Source organism: Rhea americana, unplaced genomic scaffold (genome assembly GCF_003343005.1).
Source record: "Rhea americana isolate MKP2758 unplaced genomic scaffold, rheAme1 scaffold_0, whole genome shotgun sequence".
Lineage (NCBI taxonomy): Eukaryota > Metazoa > Chordata > Aves > Rheiformes > Rheidae > Rhea > Rhea americana.
This window is the reverse complement of record NW_028185037.1, coordinates 595,135-620,346: the sequence shown is the minus strand read 5'-3', so window position 1 is coordinate 620,346 and position 25,212 is coordinate 595,135. Positions and strand designations below refer to the sequence as shown.

The 25,212-nt window shown below is 35.1% G+C and overlaps 1 protein-coding gene across 7 annotated transcripts in view; it reads left to right on the top strand.

Moving 5' to 3' along the window:
• Positions 1-25,212, top strand: part of VPS13B (vacuolar protein sorting 13 homolog B) — a 464,422-nt gene that overhangs the window by 46,763 nt on the left and 392,447 nt on the right. For all 7 annotated transcript variants that reach the window (XM_085301417.1, XM_085301642.1, XM_085301811.1 and 4 more), the window contains exons 6-12: positions 1,236-1,417; positions 3,919-4,093; positions 14,563-14,831; positions 17,298-17,393; positions 17,740-17,862; positions 22,499-22,636; positions 24,036-24,123. In XM_085301417.1, the coding sequence (XP_085157543.1) occupies positions 1,236-1,417; positions 3,919-4,093; positions 14,563-14,831; positions 17,298-17,393; positions 17,740-17,862; positions 22,499-22,636; positions 24,036-24,123 (1,071 nt within the window). The remainder of the gene's footprint in view (positions 1-1,235; positions 1,418-3,918; positions 4,094-14,562; positions 14,832-17,297; positions 17,394-17,739; positions 17,863-22,498; positions 22,637-24,035; positions 24,124-25,212) is intronic.

Here is a 25,212-nt window from a genome sequence, read left to right as displayed (position 1 = left end):
TGTGGTAGAACAGGAAATTTGGTATGATTTCCTAAGCACTGGACCTCTTTCTTTTTTCTGGCTAAAATTTTTACAAATTACTATGACAAAACTACAAAATCGTGTCATGTTAAGATCACTATAACAGCTTACTTTGGTTTGAAGATTCAAAAGAAAATCTTGGAAAATAGGCAAGATTCTTTCTGGAGAGGAATATTCATTAGTCTTATCGTTGCACATAAAGCAATACTGCTACTTTATAAAAAGATCTAAGGTGCAGTGCAAGGATGAAAATTTGAATTAAGCATGATGAATTCGTCCTCACTTTTTAAGCACTCAGCTGAACAACAGTCTTTGCCATGGGCTTAGTTAGTCATAAAATTTGAACAAACTGTAGAGAAACAGATTAATGTATACTAACCTCTGCAGCCAAGATCTGGAGACTGGTATACATCTCTGTCTTCCCTGTTGAACTTTAAAATGGGAAACTCTCATTTGAGTAAGTTCTAATCTCTGTAGCAAACCCTTCAATTGGGTAGTTGAGACGTGCAGTTTATGAAAGGGTTGGAGAAAAAGAAGGGCCTCTTCTGCTCGCTATTCCGCTGAAAAATACATCTATTTACTAAGTAAGATAAGGAGCAACCAAAAACATAACCTTTCTCGCTTACTCATGAAGACACACATTGTTAAGAAAAAGAAAAATCATGTGATATTCTCCCTCCCACACTTTATTTCTATTCAAATTCTGACTGTAGCTTAATAGCYTGACTTACTAGAAGTTAAAATAAGCTGTTTTTCACATGTTTTTTCTCTTCTGAGTGAAAACTGAACATGCCTTTTGAATGATGTAAAGGTTTATTATTTAGGGCTTTTTTATGGAATTATTTTGAACATCTATTTTTCTCTTCCATTCTTTATTCTCTTGCTCAGTTATGATTACTCTTTGAGATAAATTTGCATTTAAACATTTCAAAGTAAATAACTTGCAAATAAGATTACATTTTCTTGTGGAAATGTCTTGTACTTAATGTCTTTTTTTAATGTTGTAATAAGAATAAGAAATAAGAAGATTTAAATGTAATTACCTACAGAATATATTTGCCAAAATATTAGTTACATTAATCAACACTTTTCTGATTTAAATACAAAATAGTTACAAGGTCATTTTTTTTTCTAGTTAAGAACATGTACATATAATTTTTTTTTCATTTGTTATATATTTTATAACATGTATATATACTGTTTTCTTTTTAAAGCTACTGATCTGGTTCTGAGAAAGGTGATCAACTTTTCTGACTGCACCGTATGTCTTGATAAGAGAAATGCTAGTGGTAAAATTGAATTTTATCAGGAACCTTTGCTGTACAAATGCTCCTTCAGGACTCGTCTGCATTTTACTTATGATAACCTTAACTCCAAAATGCCGTCTATTATTAAAGTAAGTATCCAAAATATGATTTGGGGGGAATATTTCTATGTGAACAATTTGAGGTTTTTTTTTTTCAAAATATACTTTGAAATTTCTGGTAAAATGACAAAATGATGTTTTCTTGCTACAGGGGATTTTTTTGGTCGTATTTTATTAACTGTAAGTAATAGTGTGCAAGTAATAAAATCATGATCTCTAATCTTTTCTGTTTTTCATAAAGTTTTAAAAAAGAAAACATAATAGTTGTGGGGTAAAAAATATGTCTGYGAAACATCTGTTGAGGAAAAAATACTTTGTTTTAAAATGCCAGTAATAAGATTCAAAGCATTTTTTACTTATATTATTGTTATGAATGTAGCCCAAGCTCTCATAATTCAAAGACAACTTAAATGTCTTGGTGCTATTTAGTGAACTACTTAAGAAGAATTAGCAAGACAAGCCTGGTTACTAATGGGCAGACGTCCAATATCGTGCACACACGCACACACACACATGCATTCTTTTTCTTCTTCTCCCTTGTTATCTAGTGCTAGTAATGGCAAAAAAAAAAAAAAAGTAAGCACTTCTGGTGTTTACATAGTGTCCATCTAATTAATTGAGAACTGATGCAAGTTGAGATAAAGAGTTTATACCATAATTTTCCTAAGTTTTAGTAAAACTCAGTCATCAGGTGAATGTACTGCAAAGCAGTCGATGTTGAGATAAATTTTTCATAAGCATTTCTCRGGAACATCTTATGCAAGTGTCCCCCTTTCGTTTAGGAAACAACAGTTGACTGATTCATGAAATGATCCAGGAAGTCCTGAGCTGTTGTAAATTTAGTAGGTTGGGAGCTAACTAGTAATCCTGTCCAGTTTTTCAAATGCCCCTATTTCTTGYATGTGCTGCACAGCTGTAGGCCTTTAATTGCTTTGCTAGAAGGCAAATTTGGAGATTTCTGAATATGGTAATGGCCATATAAATGCTTACCTGGAGTAGAATTCTTGCAARATGTTGGATACTTGAACACAAACATCCGGTAGCTTGTGTGTTTTACTAGGCTTCAGATCAGAACTAAACTTTTACAGAAAGAGTATTCTTTTGTGTGATGATTTCAAATTAGTAAGTATGAAAGACTCCACATATTAGAAAGAATTGTTTCCTCTTTTTTCTTTTTGATTTTAGAGTAACTGATAACAATTTTGGAAGTTTGCTTTCTTTGATTTTTATAAACAAGAATTTATATATTCAATTACATAGGACTATATACCCTAAAATTTTAAAGTCTATATGAATTCCAGTGATAGTGAGGAATTATCACATAACTGTATAGTTTACTGCTTGAGGTCTCTGCTCTGTGGTTACAACATGACTACTGCGTGTGGATAGTAACTGTTCATTTTAAAAAGCCCAATTATTATTATTTTTTAAATTCAAATTTGCCAAGTAGCTCTGTAAATTTTGGAAAATTAATTTGTATGTAGCTTAAGGATTTCAACACAAAGAAAAAATGTCTGACAACAGACTATATAATGGAAAGGTAGACAGTCTTTCATATTATGTATGATAGTACTGCTGTTGTAATAAAGACTATTATTATTATTAAATGTTATTTTTAATGGATACTGGACTATCGTAAACCACATAACTAGAGTGCACTGAGGCAATAGTCGTTTAGTTAAATTTGTGTGAAACTTTTTTCTGGTGATCATTGCTGGTGGTCATTTATTATCTCTTCTTTTTTTAAAATAAACATTTCAATTTATTCAAAAATATTTATTCCTGTRTACTCTTTGATTTTGATTAAGTTGTGCTTAGTTTACTTACCTGTATTTTTTTTCTGTCAATATGGTGAGCTGAACTAGATGCCTAAGTGCACAGGAAACACAGAAAGAAAGAGATAGTGTTCTGCTGATTTTAGTGAACTGAGTCACCTTACTGAGGGGCAGATGAGTTCCAATGACAGTGTAAGAGCGGGGCTAGACCTTCTTGAGGGCAGTCGGGTAGTGCTACACGTGTCCAGGAGTGCAACATGTGCCCCCTCCCATCCCCAACCCTGTTACTYGTCCTCTAGCAACTGGGCAGTGGCAAAGAATCAAAATGAAGGAATTTATGTATAAACACCAGAACGTTTAGGCTTTCTTTGGAATTTTTACAACCTAGAATGCAGAAACTTTCATGAAGTTCTTTATAATGAAAATAAAAATTTAATCAAATGTACTTATATGACCATGTGACTGTTTTAAAATTTTCTCCAGCAATAATTGTAAAAAGTCCCTGAAGTATAGGCAAAATACTTTTTTCACTYAACTTTTCAACCTGAAGGTTTCTTGTGTAACAACTCAAAGAGTGTATGTTTTGATGGTCGTTGTTTGCAGGCCTTTGCATTGCATAGTTGTAGCAATTTTTGTATTCAGAAATTAGAGTTCCTATACCTAATGAGTACGGCACTGTATGGTTTAAAAGTTGGCTTTAATGAGGACAGTGCATTATTATTTGCTTCTGCTTTTTTTTTTTTTTTTGTATTGTAGATTCATACATTAGTTGAAAGTTTGAAGCTTTCAATCTCTGATCAGCAGCTTCCTATGTTTATACGCATAATGCAGCTTGGGATTGCTCTTTATTATGGAGAAATAGGCAACTTCAAAGATGGGGAAGGTGAAGATTTGATTTGCCACAGTAAGGATATGTTGGGAAACATCACAGGTAAATACAACTCTTACTTGTCAAAAAAAAAATGTTAAAAACAATTTTCTTACCTTTTTGCAAATGTAAATTGCCAAAGCTAACTATTGCTAAGTGTCTTGGCAGTCTATAATTTGAGCCAGTTCATTGCACTAGGTAAGTATATCATATTCTAACATCTTTTTTGTGTTATATTTGGAAAACTGTTCTGATGGTCCTTACTAAATTAAGGTTAAACATTATCTAAAAAGGCCATCCTAGGGAGCAGGGGAGCTCAGATTTGCTTATCACTGTGTTCTGCAACAAGACACCTGAGCTTGACTTTTCTCTGTTACTTAGTTCAGATGTGACTGCTGTCAGTTTCGAACTAATATCTTTCTCCTTTATTTGAAGTTAGTTACTGAGAATAGAAATAATTCTATTTGTGCTAAACAGCGAGGTATTACTTTACAAAAATTCTTTGCACTGTGTTTTCAGTGACTCTATCTTTTTATGTTGTCTATTCTCTATTTTGGTAGAACATATATTCCCTCTTTTATGTGATATTTCGTGGTCAATCATTTCAGTGTATTCTTCTGAAGAGCATCACATTTATGAGGGATGATTTCTTTTTCTATTTGTGTGATGACTTTAGCTGCTATTTCCCAACTGTTACTAGGAGTGTGATAAGTACTCCAGGCCAGTGATGTGTTTCTAGCTGTGAACCTTTTGCTACGTTCTCAATTTCACATAGCTTTGCTAGGACCTACCAAGATTCAAGCGGTCATATTGATTAAAATTGTACAATCTTTTTAAAATAATTTAAACAGAAAAGTCATGTTTTGGAACTTCCAAACATGAATCTGGAGTTTTTGTAATATGTTTTGCACTAAATAAAAGAGGGAGGATGGAGCATCATTCCGAATTCTCTTGCTGCCTTTTTTTTTCTTTTATGAATGTTTGGAGATGCAAATAATTTACTTGTCAAAATGGGGAACTTAGAGTTATGCTTGTTAATTTTGTCTGCTCAAGACATTAGTTCGGCATATGTTTCCAAGACTAAATTTGGGCTTAGGGGAGCAGAAGATACTTATCACACATTCAAGAGTATTCTATGATGACTTCTTGAAAATTCGTGGAATTATATGTGAAGGTGATGTAGTAGTCTTAAGCTATGTTTATAGTATTACAGCAGTTTAAGACGTTAAGTGTAAAATACTAAATTCTTTTTTTTCTGTTTAAGAAATCTGTGATGTTAATTTAAATGGCTTAAAATAAGGTTGTAAGATTTTTTTTCTCCTTTTTTGCTTAATATATTGATATCTTCATTGGTTTTAGAGAAATAAAACGTTTCTGGAAAGATGAGAGCAATGGAAATTTTTTTTTGCCAAAAATACAGCCTTTAATGTTGGTTGGCATAGATAATCGTTTCGCTCTCATGCCAGATGTAAAATTCTCTGTCATGCTGCTGCTATGTAGTACCAGACAAATAAATAAAATGACTCTAAATAGTACTCCTGTATTTTCTCTAAAGCTCAAATAGCTTTCTGTGCTAGTAACTGCCTTATAAGAAATGTGGAGTTCGCTGCATAAAGACAGATGATTAAAAGAACTTAATTAATATTCTAAAAATGTTAACTTAACTTTCTCTCAAAACTTTAAAAAGTGTACTGTTTTTAGAAGAATCATTAATGTACATCTAAAAACCTTGAACATCTAAGCAATGTTTTAATTGCAATATTGTCAGGAGAGAGGCATAACGACTTTTCTCTGAAGAGTTCCACTGCCCTTTCTTTAAGAGAAAGAGAGTTGTCTTTGTACCATGCATATCTTTCATTCCTGTCAAAGTTCACCCAAATTTGGCCAAGCTTTCATGCCATAGAGAATTATAATGTGTTTAGAGTTGCGTGAACTTCATAGCTGTTTTTCTTGAGCTGTGAGGAGAGTAGGACAGTTTGGATGTAGGAAAAGGAGTGAAAGAGAATAGTAAAATGTTATAAATCATGGTGAGAACAGTTAGGTGAGAACTGTGAGGCAACGAATTTTAGATGAAAAGAACTATGGATTGGAGACAAAGATTAGCTAGGTAGTGAGAAGACAACTGGGATGAACGTTAGTAAGTATGGAAGGTGATGGAAGTAGGGTAGGAGAGGTAGGTGGGCTTTTGTTTGGCTTCGCTTGATTGAGGGGGTAAGTGAGATGAAGCGATGGAAACGGAAGATAGATTGGGGAAGATTGAGGTTGAAAGGAAAAGCTTTTGCTACTGATTCTAGATCTGGAGTGGAACTTCATATTCTTACCCCCAAAGTAAGTAAAATCATTTGGCAAGATCTCTCCTCTCATTCTCATTTCTGATGCTTATCCTGAGAAAGGTTAAATTGCTATTGCTGTTCATTACACTCTTTCACATTTTTTGAAGGAGTGTGTGAACATGACTTCCTAATTCTTCAAAGAATAGCCATCTAAAAAAGAACTGATATTGTGTAATTTCAGACTGATGTACATAGTAGCTGTCAGAAGAAYTGGAAATTAAACTGAAGTTGCAATGACAAGAACTATCAGTAAAGAAATTGTGATTTCCTATGCAATGTTGTTTCAGCTACACTGTGGTCAAACATTGTGATTGTACTTAGTTCTGTCAAAAATACATGATTGAATAATTATCTCCCTCAGAACACAAAACAGAGGGCAGTCATTGTGTGGCCCAGCCAGAGCTGTAGGTGTATTTCTAGAAGTCCATTTCTATCTTTACTGCAAAATATTTTGCCACGCAGAGGCCAAAACTAGTAGCAACTGTTTTCCTCTATATCTATTGGTTTTCTGTATAGAGGGCTTTTTATGTATATGAACATACAGACAGGCACACTTGTATACATGTATGTATACACATATTCCTAGCAATAGATAAAAATTTTCAATACCTAATGATTGTTTTCCACTTACTTTATGCAGTGAAGTTGGAGAGCCAAACAGAAGTTACCTAGCTTAGCCATACCATCAGTATGTGTTTTCTTCTGACTTCATATTTTATCTGCAACTGGGAAGTAAAAACCACTTCCTTAGTGAACCAACCACAGATTTTAACTTTTTTGAGGAAACTTCACATGTGCTACTATTTTCAGAAAATAATATGTAATTGAATACAACTGTAAGTGACGTGTATTATCTGCTGAGCTGTGTTAGCCTCCCCCCCCCCCCCAAGAGCAATGCTTTATGAAGTCAAAGACTAATTCCATTGGAAATGTGCCTGAATTCTTCACAGCTTAGTAGTGTACAAACCTACTTTACGGATGATGTTTTTATAACTTTTTAAAAGAACTATAAAGATCCATTAAATAACCCAATATTTATTAGTAAGCAGTCCCAACTCTTTCTGCTTTAAGAGTTTATTTAGTTCAATTATCACTAAATTGTACTCTTAGATGGAGCTTATTTTTATCATGTCAGTTGTCTGTCTGAAGCTGAGATAAAAATCAGAGGGATAAAATCAAAGAGATTTGAGCAACAAAAAGCTTGAACTTGGGAGAAACTGCTGGGGAGAGGATTCTGGCACTTGCTAGGCAAAGAAATATGAAGAATGGAGTAGAAATGGGAAGAGACATAGCTCAGGAAGGAATGCAGGACAGGTAGTTGGAAAGATACCTGGGATGGGAGTCTGCATGGTGATGTTAGGAACTACTGAGCAAGACGGTTGGGACAGATGTGAGAAGCTGGGATTGTGAGATACGGAGGGCTTCTGAGAGTGGCTTTAATGATTCCTGCTGCTGCCTCCTCTGAATGGTTGTCTTGAGATGCCAAATTATGGAAATTTCTTTTTTCATTAAAAGAAATCTGTGGTAGATGTGACTGCAGCATCTGAAGCATGTTTGCCAGGTATGAAATGGCAGTGATAGCAATACCTTTCCATCCTATAGGAATCTTAGGAAATTCATTAGTTTTCATAAAGCACACTGACCCTGTTGTGATCTTTACCCTGACAAAGCTACATGAAGAACAAAATACTCTATGGACATGGGTACTTAACACTTTTAAAACACTAAATAGAACAAAATATTGCACAAAACCTATAAAACTCAAATATTTTAATGGGCTGAATTGCTCCTGATTGAAAACTCAGTGGTAAGGACAGTAGCATGGAGAGATTTTTTTKGGGGGGGAGGAGCAAAAAAGCAGAAAGAATGGGTTTCATATATTGCTAACTTTGGGCTGAATATGAGCTTTGGGTTGACTGAGAAAACCAGGGGCAAGTAACTTGTGATAGCAAGAAATTCTACATGAGCAGTAGTTGCTGGAGGAGTTGACACTGCAGTATTGTAGTAGGATAAAAATGGGAGAACTAGAATAGATTTATCTATCCACACTTGACTGAGGAAAAACAGCTGTGCACTGTGTTAAAGAATTTGCATCGAGGAGAGTTATTTGCAAGTAGTGGAGAAAGCAGATGCTACTACTCTGTATAGATTTTTGCTTTATAAAGCATTTCCARCAAACGTGCAAGGATATTTAGATACGTCCATTTTCCCCCCATAGGACTGAAATGGTGTATGTGCCAAATTACACTTCCCTCTGTATTTTTCTTGACATTGAACTTTTTTTGTCTATCTTAATGATTAAGGAGATGGAGGTATACATATGATCACTGTAGAAGAGTGAGATATAAAATGCTGTTTTCAGCTCTTCATCTTCTAATTCAGTCATCTGGCTTCATTACTGGGGCTTCTTCCTTGCTTGTATGCTTGGATATCCTTCCAAGAAAGCCAAGGAACGCTAGGTGTGCTTGCAAGTCATATTCCAATGGGCAGGAAAGATGCCACGTAGCTGGACGCCTGCAGAGCCGGGCTATGAGGGCCGGGCACGGTGCAGCTGTCCAGCAGCTAGCGTGATAGTGAATGACTTCCTTGTAGGCATCCATAATGGTGCATTGTAACTGGTTGCTGAGATCCCATACGCTGAGGATGGGCATCAAGTTCATTGTGTGGAGATGGCCAGATTTCTTTCATTTGGAATATGTGTTTAGGCACTTAGAAGTACATACGTCTGTTAACATCAGTTAAATGATCGGCACAGAAAAAAATGATTAAAGATAGTATTTTTACAATGCTGAAGTACCAAAGCTGGAGAGATCAAACTCATCTTTACATTTTATATTTTTATTGTATTGTTTATCGTTTTTTGTGGAGAATTAGATTTTTGTGAATGCATTTTGAAGATCTTTTTCGTATTGTCATGCCATTTTTTTTTGTCTCGAAAAGCATTAATCTCCTTAAGCAGAAACCCCAGTCTTCTGTGAAATCTTTGAAAGGCACTGGTATGGGTCAGGTTGATCTTGTGTTTTTATTTATTACGTGAATGCTTAAATATCAGACTTCTTTTTCTACTGCTGATTTAAAAAGTGGTTTAATGTAGATACAGAAAATGAGCATTCTTTTGAATGCCTCCAGTGAATAAAGTGTATTTTCAAGTGGTTTACTGGAACTTTTATGCAGGAGACAAAATGCTTTTCAGGTTGACCTTGTTAGGCAACTGGCGTCTTCCTCTCCCTATKGGATATCTGCACTTAAGTATCACACTGATTTTAGGTGTTCTGTGGTTTGTACCTAAAGCCAACACACCCTAGCCCTTGTGTTACGAAATTTCATGTTTATCTCCTTTGCCGTTAGAAGCAAAACTATTTTCTATGTCTTGCCCTAGTTTAGCTGTTTTAAAACTACTTGTTTAGTATCTCTCTTATGCATCTGCTTATAATTTTATTGAGTTTGGGATATTGCTTAAATAATTRGAATTCTTCAATAGTTGTTTGGCACCTCCAAGTAATATTATGGAGATCACTTTAGAATAATTATTGGTATTATTTCAGCACTTCAATAATTTTGTGGCAGCATTCTTTAATCAGAATTTTTCTGGTAAGTTTGGATGATGGTTATTTCTCTCCTGCCTGTGACCTTCTCCTGTCCATTAGTTCTCACCCAAGCTAGTTTCAGTTTACAGCAAGACAAGACAGATAGATGTAGGTGCTTGGGGAAATCTGTCTGATAGACAGAAGTGCATACCTCAAAAGAGCAGGCTCTGCATAGCACCGAAACCTGCGGCTTTCCAGTGTTGTAGTAACATTKCATATCCAGCCAGTTGTATAACCCAGCACTAGAAGGGAATTTTGATTTCTTCCTATGATTTATGTTTGTCTGAAAGGTGTGAGGGCTTATTCTGGTCTAATAGGATCCAGAGATTGAGTTTAAGGAAGATGATGTTCTGGTTGTAGGAATAGTTATAAATCTTTAAATCTTACTCTTTAGCAGTTCTGATTTCTAGCTACCTGAATTAGGGCAGTGGGTTGTCTTGTTCAAAATTTAAATTTTATCTCTTAAACATATAAATATACTTTCCATTGTGTTTTTTAATGTAGTAAAGTTGTATTTATGTTACAATTATCATGGCATCAGGTTTTCAGTCAGAAAGTGTTGGCGGAGGGGGAGGTCCTTTGCTTTAAAAGGAAATGAAGGATACCTTTCAGACTGGAATTTGCTTCAAAGAATTCTAGTTTCTGCTGGCATTGATATCACTTCCAGTTACATGAAAACTCCAGCATCAGTATTGCTGTGCTAATGTATGAAGGCATGTGTAGCAGATCAAGAGCCACTNAAAAAAAAAAAGTACTGAGATAAAACTATTTAAACATCAAAAGTTAGAGCTACTGACATAGTAAATATTATAAGATATTTTGTACCTGTCTATGGTGTAGATCCAAAATTCACATCTACTTTTGAATAAAATTCGGTTTGGCCACAGAAGCACTGAATAGCCATTGCGACCATGTTGGGGGGAAAACCCCCATGAACATTGAGCATGGTTTTTTCCTTACATTGGTAATTTCTGTACATCCCTTACATAATAAATAGGAAAAGAAAGGAAAATCATCCAGAAACCATTTGTGTTGCGCGAGAAGAGTATGTGTTTATTTTTATTGTATTTGAGATTTCCCTAAGGACAGTTCATTCTTGCAGGGACAAATCTAAGTAGTATTGCATTCTCAAGATCAGCACCACATTGTGGTTACCAGCTGGATAACTGTTGTAACTTGCCAATTTTTCTTTTTTTACAAGAATAATTTCTATAATTTTCATATTAATAATAATAATGTCACTTTTTTAGCTGTGCATTTCTGGTGGCTTCTTTAGCTTAAAGTAAGTAAAATGAAGATGAGGAAATGAGTTTTAATATCTACATTATTTAACAATACAGGAATAAACACTTATAGCTTCATTTTTGAAGTGCTTACTAACTTTCATTTATATAGTTTCATGGTTGATTCAAGCAGATGAAACATTGCTGTTGCCAGATGGGATGATGATGTGTTCCCTCTGTATTCTCCCAGCCAACACTAGTTTTTATGTAGCTACAGGCTGAGCTGGATCAGGGTCCTTACCTGGCTGAAAACTAACACAGGCAGAAAAATAAATACAAAGGAGTAATTTTCTACTGGGTTACTTCCAGACTTATGATTAGAGATACCAGTTTCTACACTCTTGGTCAGATATTTTAAGCATCTCAAACCCTTTTATAAAAAAGAAAAAAATATATATATATATAAATGTAATTTCTTAAACTTGTTTTGGACATGAAAATAGTGAGGTGCAGTCACATATCAGTTATGTAATTCATATAAAATTATTACTTAACTGAAATCACTATTCTAGACTGTGTAACTAGATTGTTCCAGTGTGATCTCAGCTAAGGGTAGCTAGCAAAGGTGAGTTAAAAATTTCCTCCTTTAGCARATACATGTAGGTAAAGAGCAATGACTGGAATGCCCCTTAGTGTGAGGGGAAGAGTTCCTATAGTTTATTTTTGTTCTTAGTAATTCAGTACTTTTTGTAAGAATTTTGAGTCCTGTGCAATATATAATAGGACATAGAAATTTCTTAGTGCTGAGATAAGTATATATTGACAAAATTTAGATCATAAATAATGTCTTAAGAGCCTTATTAATGAAAACACAAAAAAGACCAATTTTGGCTTTTGCAAGACAAAAACAGAAACATTTGCTTGAACCTTGCAGAGCATGGCCGTCCCTTAGAGTAATTGCAGAGTAGTCATCCAAAACTTCTTTTCAGTAGTTCAATAGAATTTCTGTGCCTGGAATGTATCTTAAGATACACAAACATCTACAGTTTCAGTGGAACTGTTTCCTGCTACTTCTGTTGCTTCTTGGTTTGGTAATGTGCGTCACAACAGTCTCTTGTTTATAGCCAGCTCAGGTCAGTATCAGCACTTGCTGTGCTGGTTTGCTTAAGGTGGATTGTTGGAGTCTGCTTTCCTGAAATATCCTCATGAAGTTGACATCGTTGGATATTACTGTTAACTGGAAAGGWGACAAAAACTGATAGTTTGGCACTATCCAAAAATACTTGCTCCTTAAAAGGTTTTACTTACCTTTTAGATAAATGGAGAATCCCTGTGAATTTCAGTGCTGACTTTGAGATGGAATAAAACAAGTGGATAAAACATTTCATTCTGCTTATGTAGTAAAGTAAATGGAGCCGAGAGATCAGTCTAGATATTTCAAGGATGGGATTGTATTGATTTATATTCTATTCCTCTTTGTCTAAGAGTTTATATCTTTTCATATTTATAAAAAAAGTTTTTCAGGGTTGATGGAACCCAGAAATCTCAAATTATCTGATTGTAGTACTCATTTTGTTATGTTGCATCTGCTTGCTCTAAGCTTTTACCTTATTTCTGTTTTCCTTTTACTCTTCATTTTAATTCTGTATTTAATTCTACATTATTTGTTATAAAGGAGTATGGATTATATTTATACTTTGAAATGTTTAGAGAATGTTGCACATTGCTTATTAAGCACATTGCTTATTAAACTTACTAAGCTAATCTACATTTTGTTTCAGAGTTTGACTGGAATGTATAGTGGGTGTAATAATTTTAGATCAGCAGTAGAAGACAGATACTTCTTTCTCTTTTTCCATGTTCTGTCTCACAGTATATAGATATCACCACTTCTAGTCTGTCTGCTCTTCTATCTTATTTTAATAATGTCTATCTTATTTTAATAACTTCTACAATATTAATAAATATTATAAAACAAAGTGTTACTTAGTATCTTTTATTGGTGTTTGTGTTTTTGTGTATGCATAGTTCATAAAACAGCACACTAAATGATGACTCAGTTTCATGATTATGTAGCCCAAACATGCAGAACCTGGGTTGTGCATAATTTCCAGAGTTTATCCATTGTGGCAGACCTTCCACCACTACTTTGCTGCCAACTACAATCTTGTGCTAATCAGTTCTTTTTTCCTTCTATATCAGACAGTTCTTCCTTCTGGTCACTTCCAAGGCTTTGTGTGCTTCTCTTTTGTGTTTCCTATGTTTCAGAGATGTACACGTTGATTAAAATCTGATCTCTGACAGTAACCTGTAAAGGGGAGCAGGAAGGGAGCTTGCACTGCCCTTGTAAAATGAGGTGTCCTTGCTCCAAGCACATGCAGAGAATTCACATTAGGCATTTTTTCTTCTGCTTTCTCCCATCCCACAACAGTCTAAATAGGGTACTTGTTTGTCCTCATTCTCCTGTGGAGACTACAAGCACATAAAGTTGTAAAGGGTTSGTGCTCCAAGTTAAAAATAGGCATATTTCACTTCTATTTACTTATTTCTGTTCTCTGATACCTTATTCAGTATTGTTTCCCTAAAAGGCATAGTACTGTGTCATATACCAATTCTAAAGTAGCTCATACCTGTTTGGGGTCTCATACGAGTAGTGATGAAGCCAGATAAGCTAAAATATTGTATTGGTGTTTGTACATGCACAGTATTACCCATTTGGATCCCAAGGCTTGTATCTCTGGAGCAATCCCTATATTGTTCTGTTATCTTTGATTTGAGGGGTGAGGATGTAGGCAGAATACCTACATTTGGCTTATTGACTCACAGGAGGCATACCAGACATTTGCAGAACGTTGATATACTTGTATCTTTGAGTATTGGAAAATCTGCTTTCTAAGTAATAGAGGTTTTTAACCTTCACTTTTTTGGAGTTGTGCTGTGTCTACAATTTACTTGTTATGACCTTTGAAAAGCGTTTTTTTCTTATTTCATTTTAAAATTGAAAACTGCAATGTTGAAATACATCCTCATTTAATAGGATTTCATTTGGAACTTCAGAAGGCCTTAGWGAAAGAAGACTAAGTCTGACTGAAAGCATGAGGCATAGATGTCAAACTGGCGTCCTTTCAAATGTTCCATCTTAAAATTATTATAAAGATCCCTTTTTTTGGAGGAGGAGGAAAATGTATAAGAAGCAAACAAAAATATTTGTAGCTTAAATAGAAATTTCAGGTTTCTGAATATATCTTCTTATCACTGGTAAGATAAATATCAGTGAGTGATATATGAATGTTTGTCCTAGGTAAATTTCTCATTTCGTAATTATTCCGTAATAAACGAATTTTTCAGTGTAGCTGATTTGAAATTTTACTTGGTTTTTGTTTCAAAAGGTGCAGAAGATGAAACAAGCTCAGTAATAGAATATCCTACACAGTATATTAATCAAGAACCTTATATGCATCAAGATGATGACCAGCAACAAGGATGGGTTTCTTGGGCTTGGTCTTTTGTTCCTACTATTGTGAGTTATGATGATGAAGAGAATGATTCCAGTGGAATGGATGATGGAACGACATTACATCAGCAGAAATCTCAGTCTCTTAAGGATCCTATTATTTCCATTGGGTTTTATTGTACAAAGGCAACTGTGACTTTTAAGGTAAATACTTCTGTGCATTGTGTAGGATTTAATTGGTTTGAGTGTAAAGTTTATGTGAATGCTTGTCTAGTGATTGATTCCAGACAGGGAGTATTATGCTGATGAATAATAAAAAATGTGAATATTGAAAGTTAATTTCACGTCATAATGTACAGTTAGTTATCATGTGAAGTTGTTTTGGTATTTGAGGCAGAATTTATTGAGTGCAAACATTTTAACCATGAATGGAAAACACTTAATTTACTTAAATAAGAATATATTTTGAGGGGAAAGAACCTTAACAAATAAGGCTTTTGTGAATATTTATTGTAATATTCTGTACATCTAATGTTCATATATATGTATTTCTCTGTAAAAGTGCTTTAGCTTGATATAGCTAGTAAATGAATGTTGGAGGAATCTCCTTACTGTAAATATGGACAAATGTGAATTTGATTTGATCATGTTGAAATTATATTTGATGGGTTGGGATTTTATTAAGGAAAATGAATTCCACATATATATTGAGCTGTAAACTATGTTGAGAGAGATTTGAATGTTTTATCTAAAATCAAATCTCAAAACAGTTGCTGGGCTTCTCTTGCTCCTTTTGTGAGTTTGTGGAAGAGAATACAGGGAACTTGGATAAGACATTGACTTGTACTGACAAATTAAGGTTCTGATTTAGCAAAGTGCTTTTAACGCATGCCAAACGTTCAAATGTTATGCAGGCAGTTTTATGTATATAAATCAAATAACCGAGGTTTGAGTGGGTTTTTTTGGTTTTTATTTTTTTGGTTATGGCTTTGAGCCTTATGTATGACCTCTAATACTGTCACTGCCTTCTTATAATGGGTATGAGGCTGATTACACACCAAATAGCATCAGCTGCTCCCTGTGCCTTCTCCTTGGCTTGTCATCTGTGCAAAAGATGGTAGCTAGATGCTTGCTTTCTCTGAGCTATTTTTCCATGGCAGCGTAACAGAGCATTTGGCTGCCTGGCAACTGGCAGAAAGGAGGAAACAAATGACTTTGGGAGCTGCAGCCATTCTGTAGGAATTGAAGAATCTGTAGGGATGTTTTAGAACTTTTAGCATACTTCAGGTCCTTATAATTCTATCTCTGAGATGTCACTTCATTTAAAAAATACAGTCATCTCAAAATTGACATTTATCATCATTCAGCATCATCTTTATTTTGTGCTTCATTGTACAATATTAATTTTCTACATTGTTTCCTCATGTGAGAAATCTTTTTAAAACTTACAAGAACTACTTTTTAGAAAGGAATTTGCTCTATTAATTCTGTGATTCTGTCGGGCTTTCCTAATATTTCATTGGCAAGCTGGTGCTTTTTATATTAGGAAGTGATAAAAAATGCTTGCAGCATCTTATATTTAATAAATTTAGAATATGAAGTGATGTACAGGACTAATATGGTGATGTATAAGAATAAAACAGAATTCATTGTTCTGCTTACATGCAAAGAATGTATGGAATTAATTTGTGGTTCATATTTTGGTTAAAAAATAAGATCAAGTTTCTGCATTAGCATTCTGAATAGCTGATATCATTTCAGCTTAAAAATCATGCTAAGTTAAATGTAGCATTTTCTAATAGTGCTGAAAATAATTCTTGTAATGTCTGAGTTCTTTTAATCAATTAATTGCCTTTCCTCTACAATAATTGCACACAGCTGTAGAGTGATCAGTGTCTCTTTTTAATCCAATTTTCTTGGATGTTTGGATTACAAAATTTACTTTGAAACAACAACCATGTGTATCCACTCGTGGAAATAATAATGACAACTTGTGGATTTTTTTTAATATAAAAATTAGAATTTGTATTATTTAAGCTACTCAGCATAAACAAAATTAAGTCTTCTTTAATTCAAAACATGAACACTTCAGTATTTTGTACCTCTTTCTTCTTTTTCTTAAGTCTGTTGTATGCTTTTCAGGCACAGTGTGTTTTACCACTTTAATTTTTTATATCAGAGTCATACAAGAAATATGAATGCATGTTTCTCTCAGATACCATGATAAAAAAGAAAACAAAAGTAAGTGTGATTGCAATTTATAGTGTTCCCTTAACTGGTGTTTAAATATTTACTGGGCAAGATAAATAATAATTTTACGGATTTTTACAGCAATTTGTAAACACATTTGATACTGTGCTGATAATGCAGCTGCATATCTGTTTCATCTTTTCACATAGCTTCTCTTTAAATAAACTAAAAATACTGTAGTGGATTTAAAATTTTGTTATGGCATACTTGAGATTAAATAGACATATTCAACTAGAAGCTGAATATGTGAAGTTCTAATATGGATAATGTGTTACAGCTGTTTTACTGCACCTGCTTCCTGCTTGTTAATAAATTCTGGCCTGTAGTTTAATGTCTTCATCAGTTCTGTATATTAATGACATTACTGCTGTTTAATACTAATATTGACTTATAAAAGATATTTATCATATTGTTTCGTAGCTCACTGAAATGCAAGCTGAAAGTAGTTATTATAGTCCTCAGAAAGTAAAATCCAAAGAAGTTATATGCTGGGAACAAGAAGGAACCACTGTTGAGGTAATTATTCATTAAGAGGGATGTATTTAATTTGTTGTAAATTGTGTGGTAATAGTTAGATAGTTACTAAGCCATAAAATATTTTGAAATGATTTCATTGTATATTTGATGTGTTTATTGTAGCAATCACATAGATAGGAGACAGTGGTTACTTCAGTGAAAGAATATTTTCCTGCTAAAAACTTAGTCTATTTCTAAACATCCTATTTGATTAACCTGTTATTAAAGTACTGAATATATAAAAGTAAACATATAACAGTTCACTTCTACTTTTTTTCATCTTTTCTATTTTTACTGGAATAGAATTCTTCAGTATATCACTTTTTCTCCCCCCCCCCGCCACTAGGTCCTTATGAAAGGTGAACTTTTCTTCGATTGCCAAATAGGTTTTGTTGGTTGCCAAGCAATGTGCCTTAAAGGAATTATGGGAATTAAGGACTTTGAAGAGAACATGAATAGGAGTGATGAAGTAAGTATACTGAAACAGCAGTTGACTTGTTGAATACAGCAATACTGATATGCTTTATAAAAATATTTATTTGCAAGAATTGGAAAAGCTGCTGTTATCAGTTGTGATTTTTTTGGATWTGTCACTATTACATAAAACTCATTGTCTTTTAGTTACAGTTGGAAAGAAGATAAACATCTAATAGTGAAAGGGTACAAAGCATAATGCATTTTTTTCTTTGACACTCCCTGCCATTGTAATGTCTATTTACATATATTGATCTTGTATAGAAAATTAAATCACAGTTTAAAAACTTTATAAACTATTTAAATCAACAGAAGACCAGAAGGAAAGAAGTGAGGACATTATACACTAAGAGTAATATAGGTGTAGCTCAAACATTGAATGACTTTCATGCTTCATTTTTTTCAGTGAGGTTGATGAGAACAGTATGAAGTGAAATGCAGTAAGACAACATTAATTTCTGTATTTTAAACAGAACCAAAACTTAAATTGCTTAGTAAGACAAAATCAATTGTCCATATGAATTACCCTTAGACTGATTCATGAAATTCTAAATTCAATAGCAAGGATTTTGAATCACAATCTATCAATAGACTAGTGTCCTATAGTATTGGAGAGCAGCAATTACTATATGTGTTTAAATAAAAACAAATAATGCAGAGAGCTGCAGACCTGTTAACTTGATATTAGTGCTGTGTGAAGTATTTTGAGCGGAAAACTTAAGAACATGGAAAAATATGTAAAGTGACCGTAGATTAAATTCAAATATCTACTTTTTGAAAAATAATCATATACTATACCATGGTAGTTATGATGGGAGAGGCTCTTGTATCTCCCTTGTGAAAAGAACACAGCTATACATCCATCTCAAGTTCTTGAAGAAAAGTGCATTGAGCGTGGGAAGCAAGCAGGAAGATTCAGACTTCTGTACAGAGTTGTAGAGCTATGGCAACATTGCGATAATAGGGGTGTGATAGGGGGCGGGGGTGTGCCCTACATAACTGGAGTCTTGCAAAGAGTGGGTGTAGGCTTTTCCAGAAAAAACAGCTAGGGAGACAAGGATGAGTCAGCTTTAGGAGATGCTTTACTGGACTTATTACAGGTAAAGAAGACCTGGCTGGGCAAGTGAGGGTGGATAGCAGCCTTGCATAGATGTTCCTGGAGGCCATTTCCAAGCTCCAGAGGATAAGAAGGCTGGGAACTGCCAGCCAGCATGGATATGTGTGTCAAAGGCAAATTGTGTCTGACCGACCTGATCACCTTCTAAAATAAGATGTCTGGCTGTGTAGACAAAGGAAGAACAGATGTTGTTGTGTACATTGACTTTGTTAAAGTCTTTTGACATGGTTGCTTACAGCATTCTTATAGCCAGCTAGGTGACACTGGATAAGGTGGGTAGAAAAACAACTGGACGGCTGGATTCAAAAGGTTATGATCAGTGGTACAAGGTCCAAGTGGTGGCTGACGTCTAGTGTTCAAGAGCAATATTGGGACTGATACCATTTATTTAACAACCTGAATGATGGGACAGAGTGCACTCTCAGCAAGATTGTGTATAACAAGCTGTGGAGAGTGTTCAATACACTGGAGAGAAGGGCTGCACCCTAAAGAAATGGGCTGAAGGGAACCTCGTAAAGTTGGCTGGGCATTTAGGGGCCTATGGCAAGACTAAACCTGATACTCAGAGTACCTTGACTCTATAGCAAGGGCTTTGATGCAGTCTCTCAAATAGACCTTAACACCAGCAAGAGAGACTGGCTCGTGTATGATAATATGGGTGGGAAAGTGGCTGCACAGCAGGCTCAAAGGATTGCCATCACAGGTGCAAGTTCCAACCTGTGGCTGGAACGGAAGCCACATGGACATTGTGGAGCGAGTCTGGTGGAAGAGCACCAAGGTGGTTAGGGGGAAGAGCGCACAATTGCTCCTGCAGCACAGTCTGAGGCCAAGGCGGTGGTTCAGCCTGGACACTGAACAGGAGAGGTCTTACTGCTGCCTACAGCTGCCTCTTGGGAAAGTATGGAGAAGCTGGCRCCACGCACTTCTCAGAGGCGCAGTGAGAGGACGAGAGGCAACAGGCACCAACTGAAACGCGGGTGATTTCAAGTAGATGTGTAGGAAGCCTTTTCACCCCGGGGGGTGCTCAAGTAGTAGACRAGGCTGCCTTGAGTGGCTGTGGAATCTGCATCCTTGGAGATGCCCAGCACTTGGCTGGGTGCTGTCCTGCACCTCCTGCTCAAGCTGGGCTCGCTTTAAGCAGAAGATTGGACTAGATGTTCTTCAGAAATCCCTTCTAATCTAAATTATTCTATGATCATATATATGATAAGTATCAGTAGTGTAATTTTAAGGAAGGTAGTGAGTTGGCTGATGGGCAAAATAATACAGGTATTTTAAAAGGAGGGTGTTTATGAGACAAATTATATTAGCAGTTTTTGCAGGGATAAGTCTTTTGAATGATTCTCTTTGCTCATATATGTGTTAGAGGATGCTTATAGTTAAGAAATTGGAAAGTAGGAGGTACTTGAAATAGGAAGGAGGACTGGATTATTTGATGGAAGAAGGGCAAAATGGTAATTGGGTGGAATCTAATAATACAAGTGCAAAATCATGCATTTAAAGAAGAAGAATGAGGATTAAATAAGAAGGAATCCTTTTGAGTTTTGCTTGAAGGATACCTTTGAACTTCCACACTGATTAAGGATGTTATGACTCATTAAAAATATGTTGAGATACTTGCCAAGAAAGAARGACTATTTACGCACTATTAAAGATAATAATCATGCAAGATTAAATGGTTATTTGTTGAATGTGCTTTGAAGTATATGTTTAAGTAATAAAAATGTTTCAAATCATCTGAGTAATGAAGTCTTCCAAATTGGCTTGCAATCTCAACTCTTTTAAGATGGAGCTTGGTAAGCTTATTGGAGGTAAAGCCAGCTGAGAAAATGAGCTAGGAAATGCTTAGGTTTGATGTCCTCTGTGTTATATATGTATGTGGTTGCAGCAAGGGAAATTCTGATTAGAAAACAGGAAAACATTTTTCACATGCAGGGAAGTGGAACACTAGGAACAGAAAAACTGCCCAGACAGTTTGTGGAATTCATGTTGTTGGAGATACTGAGAACCTCACTGGGCAAAGCCCTGAGCAACTTCAACTTCCTAAATTGTGCTATGTTTCTATGGATGTGTATGCACATGCACAGAAAGGGGCCCAAGTTGCTTTCCTAGATTTGTATTGTGCTATTACTGTGCTTACAGACTTTTGGTTGGTGATCAAGAGGGATCTTCTCCTTAACCATTTGTTAATCCCTAGATTTTGGGAGGTATTTTCCCCTGTTGTTTCTCTGGGAGGTTTTGGAAAATTGACGTGTTGGAGGATGAAACTAAGTGTGCTGGTGGTTATAGTGGAACAAAATTTCCTCAGGCGTGTTTTTACAGCTCTCCCTTGCCTTATTGGCAGTGCCAGATCAAGGGGTCCTGTCTCTCTCTCTGTCTGTCTCTCTCTCTGTCTGTCTCTCTCTCTGTCTGTCTGCTTTCACTTGCCATTCATTTTGAATCTCATGGCCCTGTTGGCCAATCCCTTTATTCTTCAGCCTGTTCTGTTGGTGTAATTTAGGAAGTGGGACTAGGAAGSCAGGAGAAGACACGTCATCAGAAGCTGGTATTGTCATATTGTCAAGTAGCCAAACCACTGGATGCCTGGTTGGAGTATCTTGCTTGAGGTTAACTGCTTGATTTTTGGATTGGGATGGGTACATGAACGATTTTCCTGTAGGTCTATCGGTCAGGAACATTTAGCTTTTTTTTTTTTTTTTTTTTTTCTGCCATCTTCCAGGATGTGAGTTTAAGGAATTTAAGAAAACCTGCTTTTGTAGGAGCCTTGTGTGTTGCTGACATGGCCTCATTTGTTCTCTTTCTGTACTGTTACCATTGCAGCTCCTGGTCTTTCATATGAATTCCAGTGTTGTTGTATATGGTTGAGAATAGATGGCTGAGAAAAGTTGATCTTGATACAAATTACCTTTCAGAAGAAATAATAGAAAAATTCTGCTTGTTTCAGAAAACAGAGGATTAGAGATAGGGAGGAAAAAAGCATGTAAAACTGCAGATCGAGTGATAAAGCTGCAAACAAGTCATACATTGAAATAACTATGTATTGTGAATAGGATAGATAAACCACTTGGAAAGCATTGATCACTCAGAGAAAAGGAGCATGGAGTGACAATATAGTGCATGGGTAAAAGGATGAAGCAGAATTTACAATAACAATGATTGGAAGCTATTTCCTGTTAACATAAAACTAGCAATATTCTGCAACATATACAGAGCTGAACATACGCAGTAAAATTCATTAGTCAAGGCTGGCTTTATTGTCTTGAAAATGGAGAGGGAGTGAAGAGAAACTTCATCTTTATTTAAATAAAATGATTTTAATTGTCTTATCTTGATCTGTTATCCACGTTTATAATGAAACTCGTGATTGGGGTTTAGGTGACATCTTTCATATTCTCTGGAGGGAAGCTACCATGTCAGTGTGTTATAATAGAATTGAAACTGCTCTGTTAATGTGACTTTCTTTTTCCTTACCTTATTATAATAATTTTCTGTAATATTTTTTTACCTCATGAAGGAGGCCTACTTCTTTAATTGTGGAGAAAATTTGAGTGCAAAAGGGATGACTTACCTTACCAATTCACTATTTGACTACAGAAGCCCAGAAAATAATAGTATTCGTGCAGAATTTATACTGGATGCAGCTCATCATAAGGTCAGAGAATTAAATTTTTCTTCTAAAAAGATTCTAATGGATTCTAATGGCTTTATAGTAGGTCTTTATATCTGTTGGCTGCTTAAATGGCTAATTTTCTTTGCTTTGCAATGCAGAACCAAATCTTGAGATTGCCAAAAATATGGTAAACCTGTTTGTGTGTTCAAAACAAAACAAAAATGAGCCCCAAAGAAACCTCATAAAAAAACAATGAAACAACCACCTTCTGCTCCTTGAAAACTAAATTAATGCTTTGATTTCCAAAATCCCTAATTACAAAATACCTTCAAATAGAAACCGAGTTGTGACAGAATGCTGGCAAAGGTCAAGCTTATGAGCACATACTTCATTAAACCCAGCTAGTAAGTAAACTGCAAACTGAGAAATGCTCTTTTGGAAGTCAGATCTGATGAAATGTAAATCTTATTGTCTCTATACGCTATATTTATCTACTTAGGGGAAGTCTTGCTAATTCTGCCTTTGCTGAGGCTGACTATCTAGAATAATAAACACATTTTCAGTCACCAGTATTCTATCTGGTTGTCAGTTCTGGAGCAAAACTTTATTGCCTGATTGCCTTCAGTTATTAAAGACTGGATGTGATGAGCAAGATGGTCCCTTGCAGCTGTAATCATAGCCATGTTCTGCGGTCTATGYTGCTGTACTTGTAGGTCATGTACAGTCTTGAATAAAACTAATTTCTTTCAAATTTAAACTTCACTGTTTTCACATTTTTAGTAATACTGATGGAGAAGTGTGTCCATATGTGTGTATTATGTGTCTGTAATAAAGTGCAATTAATGAAATCACAAACATTTATACATATTCAGACATTTCCAATTGTATCTTTTAGTTAAATTTTACTCTTTCCTTGACTTGTCTTCTATGATTTTATGACTTGACTGTTTTTTGAGGTGAGGGGAAGCAAACTTGCTGTGTAATAATGGAGTATATTATGTATATATCTTGGCTGATGCATAAAGTTGCCTACTGTTCAAAGAAGAAAACACAATATTCTTTTAAATAAAAAGAAAACAGAATGAGTGAGCTTCAGTTTTGAGTGTATTTAATTAAGCAGTTCTGTTGGATGCAAGAGGTCAAGTGAAGAATATTTACTCCATTAAAGGTACTAATTAACTAGCTGTTATTGATGAATTGGTCAGAGTGTCTGGTAGAATTATGGATGTGCCTTTGTGTGGCCTCAAGCAGAAGTTACATTACCTATCGCAAAGGTGAATTCTTTGGGATAACCTCTGTCCTTTGTTTTGATAAGCCTTTCCGTGTGTTGATGCACAAATCCAAACAAAAATATATCTCTCTCATATGAGCCTATCAGTTGGTAATCTCAAGATTCTTTCCTTATACAACGTTTTCTGTGTTTGCTTTGCTTTGTTGGTAGGAGACGTACACAGAGATAGCTGGAATGCAGAGGTTTGGGGCTTTCTACATGGATTACTTGTACACAATGGAAAGCACCAGTGGCAAAGGTACCTTTCTTCTTTGTTTACCCTGTTAAATAATAGAAACAAAGACTTTTCAGGCCCAGCTGGTCCTTGACCATCTGTCCTCTACCTTACCTTAGGTTTGCCTTCAGGTTCATAGTTAAAATGGTTTCTTCTGCATTGATACATTAGTTGTCTTATCTGTTGTTGATTGTTGGTGTTCTGCCTTACTTTCTGCCTAAGTAATTGAGATAATATCTCTTATAATCAGTGGCTAAACTGAAAATAATTCTCCTGTGGCAGTGCAAATTTCATTAAGATGACATCTTTTTATTTTAAAGTCATTTTTGTTCTTGTTGATGTTATTCACTTTGGAAAAATATATTGAAAATGTTGATCTTCTGTTTGATGTAGAAGATGTTAATTAAAAAAAAAAAAAGACCATGCTATTTTCTTCTGTTTGGGGGGGGGGGGGGGGGGAAGAAGGATGAGAAGGCTATGCCTTCAAAATTACTTAGCTGAGTATGTATATATAGCCTTAAGGCATGTGCTTTTTTAAAGGTGGTGTTTATGGTTGCAGAAAAGATGGTGGAGAGAATTGAATTTGAATATACCTATCTTAAGGATTTTGAGAGCAAATAGTAGCCTAAACCATGTGCACATAGGCATCTGCCAAATTCTAAGACATTTTTGACATTCCCATCAATTCCCTTCTAAACCTGTGAGAATACAGGGAATTTGATGCACAAGACATACAATTTGCTTCTGTGAGCATCAGAAAAGCCAGGACAAAGGAGTTAATGCATGAACAATTAATGTGTGTGTGTGTGTGTGTGTGTGTAATTTATTGATTTATTTATATTTATACTGATATTCCTATAATGAATAGTACTTTTTTTCTGGGAGATTGCCATCTACAGCTGCTGATCTACAGCTTTTTCTGCCTAAGTAATGATTTTTTTCCCCACCTGTGTATTCAGTACTGTGAACACTATTGCTGCAAATATCTCTTGACAATTTTCAACTATGACCAAACATACTTATCTGTTCTTGCTATTTAGTCTGATTCATCTGGGATTTTTTTTTTTTTTTTTTTTTTTTTTGCTCTTTTTTTTCCTGAATATGTTAGACATT